Source organism: Elephantulus edwardii, unplaced genomic scaffold (genome assembly GCF_000299155.1).
Source record: "Elephantulus edwardii isolate Elephantulus edwardi_28Jun2011 unplaced genomic scaffold, EleEdw1.0 scaffold00048, whole genome shotgun sequence".
NCBI lineage: Eukaryota > Metazoa > Chordata > Mammalia > Macroscelidea > Macroscelididae > Elephantulus > Elephantulus edwardii.
In genome coordinates this window covers 12,815,870-12,820,842 of record NW_006399798.1, presented here as the reverse complement: position 1 = coordinate 12,820,842, position 4,973 = coordinate 12,815,870, and the positions used below count along the sequence as shown (strand labels likewise).

General features: G+C 40.9%; 1 protein-coding gene across 1 annotated transcript in view; it reads left to right on the top strand.

Moving 5' to 3' along the window:
* Nucleotides 1-3,629, top strand: part of MAP2K6 (mitogen-activated protein kinase kinase 6) — a 169,342-nt gene extending 165,713 nt beyond the window's left edge. The window contains exon 12 of the mRNA XM_006886251.1: nucleotides 3,000-3,629. Within this exon, the coding sequence (XP_006886313.1) occupies nucleotides 3,000-3,077 (78 nt within the window). The 3' untranslated portion in view covers nucleotides 3,078-3,629. The remainder of the gene's footprint in view (nucleotides 1-2,999) is intronic.
* Nucleotides 3,630-4,973: the final 1,344 nt, after the last annotated feature.

Sequence of the window (4,973 nt, the reverse complement as noted above, 5' to 3'; positions counted from 1 at the left end):
ACACACACACACACACGTATATAAATAAACAGTCTAGGAAGCACTTTGGGTTGGTTGTACTCTGTCTGGTAAGGTCACTGCGACTCCAGATGGGCTTGATCCCAGTGGATTTGGTTCATGTTTCTAATTAGAAGTGTGAGGTTCTACGGTGACCGTCAGTCCTCACTGCAACCAGACTGAGCCATGTAGGGGCAGCTTGCTCTGATGTAGAGACAATGGCTTTGTTTGTTTTTGAGTGGTTTAAAAAGAATTCTTTTGCATTTTGTTTTATCTTCTAGTTCTTGCCACAAAATGCTGGATTTTGATTTTTCTTTCTTGATTTTTTTTTGAGAAGAGGGTCTTCAGAAATACCTTTGACAAAGTATTTCCTAATTGTAAGTGTACAACTCAAGGGACTTAGTAACATCTGCCATTTGTGTAACTGTCTATATATACTGCCTGGTCCTAAAGGTTTTCATCAGTGCGAAGGGCAGCTCTGTACACTTCAGCGATAACTCCCCACCACCTTCCTAATAGATGCAATTCCACTTTTGTCTCCATGCATTTGCCTAATCTGGATAGTTCACTTAAGGGAAAAGGTATACTATATCAGACTGGATTATTATTATTTTTTTAAACCCCATTTTCCTTTCTGTCAACCTTTACTATCTGAATTGATTTTTCTCCACCTGTCCATAGAACTAAGGAACCCTGGTGGCACAGTGAGTTACATTTCTAACCAGAACAGATCTATAGAAAGGAAGGAACATGGGCAGTCTCCTCCCATCAGGGTGGACAGCCTTGGAAATCTGATGAGAGCTCACTAGGAATGGACTAGGTTGTTGCTCTTTTTTGCTTTTGTTTTGTTGGGTTTTCTGTGGTGATGTGGTGTGTTCCACGTCACGCTGCTAACTGACAGCTCTGTAGCTTGACCCCACCAGTGGCATAGACTAATCTCTTCCCATCAAGGTTTACAGCCTCAGACATTTGCATGAAGGTTGCTATGAGTCAGAACTGACTCGATGGCAGTGGATTTTTATTTGGTACATAGAATTCAATAGTCTGCATTATTTTCTAAGTGGATCAGTTCTTTCTCAGGAGATATCTAAGGATAACTCATGGTTATTGATGTCACTTAGAAAATGGCTTTGTTCAACAGACACATGAAGAAATGTTCCAAATCACCAGCAGTAAAAAGAGATGCAGATCAAAACCACCATGAGATACCATCTCATCCTAGTAGCATTGGTAAAGTTTAACAGGACAGCAAGTAATAAATGTTGGAAGAGATATGAGCTCTTATACATTGTTGGTGGGATTGTAGAGTGGTACAACCCCTCTGGAAGGCTGTTTGCGCTTCCCCACAAAGCTCAACATAGAAGTTCCACATGATCCAGCTATTTCACTGCTTGGAATACACCCTGAGAAAATGAGAGCTGAGGCACAAACGTAGACTGGTCCACCAGTGTTCATAACAGTGTTACTCACCATCCCAAGAACATGGAAACAGCCAAATGTCCAACCACAGTTGAATGGATTGAGAAAATTTTAGTACATTCACATGATGGACTACTATGCAGCATGCAGGAGCAATGATTTTGAAAATGACTTCATAACTTGAGAGAGACTGGAGAGCATTATGCTAAGTGAATAACTCAGTCTCATAAGGACATATATTGCATAAAACCATTACTGTAGAAATAGATAACTAGAAAATGGGTATAAGGATTCAAGGGAGGAGGGTAAGAGCAGAGGGTGAGGATGGGCAGAGGGTAATCATAGGGTCTTGCAGTTTGATGGGTAGAGAGATAGGGGGTGGGTAAAGGAAACAGGAAAGATCCAGTGTCAAAACAATGTATGCAAACTTTGTATACAAAGTTTTATAGCAAACTAGTATAAAGTACAAAGTTTACTTAAAAAATGACTATGGGATCACCCCCCTCCCCCCAAAAAAGATAGAAAAGGGCCTTGTTAATGGTTTCAATCCAAGCCAAATCTCTGAGGGTAAGAGTAGGCTCTGTTTTGTACATTTACTATTTTACAAAATTGGTTTTGCATTCCTAATAGTTTCCTGTCTTTAATGTGCAGACATCTCTGGAATTTTTAATTCTTTTTCTACTATCTCTGTCTAAAATAAATTTTTTTTTATTGTGTGTGTGTGTGTGCGTGGGGGGGAAGAGTTATTTGCAGATTGGGGATTTGCTAATTCTTATATTTACCTGAGATGAGATTTACACATAGCAGTCAACTTGATGACACCGAACAACAATGACAACAATAGTTCATCTGTTGCCACTTATCCCCTAAAGGAATAGATGGTCTATAGTGTCTAATGTTGGGTTCTCTCAAGGTGGTTCTGACCCATAGTAATCTATTACATACAATAGAATAGATCCCTGTCAAGTCCTGCCTCTTCAGTGATTGTTGCTATATTTGGATTTTTGGTTGACATTCAATATTCTTCACCACCACTACCATAATTCAGATACATCAAACCTTCTTTGGCCTGACTTATTTAGCATCTAGATTTTGCGTGTATACGAGGTTCTTGGAAATGTCATGGCTGGAGTCAAGTGTACCTTAGTCCTTAAAGCAATGCAGTGGAAACATACTGAAATCCAAATAGAAGTGACAGCTAAGTAATATCTTTCAAACATTTCCCTGACTAGACATGCCCTCGATACAGGAAAGGATAGGAAGAAACTGGCTTCAACCAAATCATAAAACCAGTGGCCATAAGGCTGACTGTGATACATGGTGACCCCACGTATGTCCGAGTAGAACTGGGGTTGTTAGTTTTCAGTGGCTGATTTTTAAAAGTAGAACACCCGGCCTTTTTATTTGAGGTGCCTCTGGGTGGCCATGAATTTCCAACCTTTTATCTTAACCATTTGTACCACCTTGAACCTGATGAATGTACTTAATGCATTTACCACAGAAATCTGTTTATTTGCTCAACTCATGTATTGTCAGTAACAAGTACTAATAACATATCCCCCCACCCCCCTTTTCTTTTCCAGCAACATCCTTTTTTCACTCAACATGAATCCAAAGCAACAGATGTGGCATCTTTTGTAAAACAGATTCTTGGAGACTAAAATCAATGGACTCAATCCTGTGGATTGGTGGGTTTACGGGGTGAAGTGAGTTCACAACGTCGCCAATGGAAACTCATTCTTGAGATAATTTAACCCTGCCACTCAGAAGGTTTCTCCCAATTTACCCTTCTTCCTTGAGGGGGCCTTGGAATCTATAGCATAGAATGAACTGTCTAGAAGGATGAAATATGATAAAAGCTTAGGACTTTTTAAAAAGTGATTAAATATTTAATGATGTGTCATGTGAGTCCTTAAGCTTCTCAGACTTCTCTTGTTCTTTGCAAAATGAATGCATTGGCCCTGGTCAAAAAACAAACAAACAAAGGTGCTACAGTAGTGAAGACCTTGTAAGTAGATGTGTAGTTTTGTCCCACTTACATGGTTTATGTTTCAGCACTTGGTTGTAAAGATTCCATTTTATGCAAGCAGGAAAGGACAAAAGGCAAGGTTGGGTTGGCAATGTCGATAAAGCCTTTGCATTTTCAAGTTCAATCACGTCCGAGGTCCAGGAGGAGTGATTTAATATGCAGTGTTAAAGAGTATAATTACAATTACCCATAGGAATTCTTCTCGTGAAATGTCTGGTCTGCTTTTGTGGCCACTGCCACCTCCCCAAACCCTTACCAGTCTCGAGTCACCACTTACTTATTTGATGGGAAGTGGTCATGTACCACTCTCTTCCCATCTTTCACACGGTGGAAATCACTTCTATCCCAGCTTAGAGAGCCACCCATTGAGTTCTCTTGGCATTCATGGTATAGTTTACCAGTTGTGATTTGTGGCGTGGTGTTACACCTATCTATCCATCTACCTTTGTGTACATGACGCATGTCCAGTCCTGCCACGTGGCTCCGTGAACATCTACATTTGGTAAGGAGGACACGTGCCAATGTCTTGAGGGGAAATAGCACATTAAATCGTGCAGATATGTGGTGCCTTTTCCCTGCTCCTTCCTCTCCCCTGATGTAAGCTTCAAGAATCGCCTTTGTGGCTACTGTGCTGTGTCTGCTTTCTTTTGCTTTCTTAGTAAATGATGGAGCCTTACTACAAGTGGAGGAGAATAAAAGTCAGTTAGTCCTTTATTGGGAAGAAAGAGAAGACAGTGTCAACAAGTTGCGTTGATTTCTAGGTGTAGATTCCAAATTTCCACACCTGAGGTCAAGATGTACAGTCATGAGATCCACACAGGAGATCAACTCTGGTGTGAATTCCTAACAGGCTCCTTTTGTCTAAAAGTTCTTGCTGATGACTAGATACACACCTTCTCCAGTTTGAGGCTGCAGGTTCTCCAGGATCAAGGGGGAAAATATGACCTCCAAAGTCAAGGAAGACCACTGGGAAAATTAAAAAAGAATCCATTATCACTTTGTTCTTCCCAACCCAAAGAGATCCTCAGTGGAGGGAGAATATGGGTCTGTGGGAATAATCGGGACCCATTGGTTTCTTGGATGGGTGCTGTGGTGGCTTAGTCCGTAGGAAGCTGTGCAGCTCACCCAAAGGTGGTTCTTCTCTGGTGATTCCAGTCTACCAGCAGCTCCATAGGAGAAGGATGGGCACTCGCCTCCAGTCCAGTCTCCTACCTTAGAAAACCCTTTGGAAATTCAGCTCTGACTTGATGGCAATGAATTTGTTTTGTGTTTATTACTTTTGGACATGGTATTTATATGTCTATTCCTGGTGTACAGAGACAGGGGATTTTGATTTTAAAAAGAATAACAGCAAAATCCTCCTTGTTTCTTTCTTTGCCTGAGATTTACAAATATGGAAGAGATCGTTTCCCTGACATCTCCTCTCTCCCTCTCTTCTCTTCTCTTCTCTTCTCTTCTCTTCTCTTCTCTTCTCTTCTCTTCTCTTCTCTTCTCTTCTCTTCTCTTCTCTTCTCTTCTCTTCTCTTCT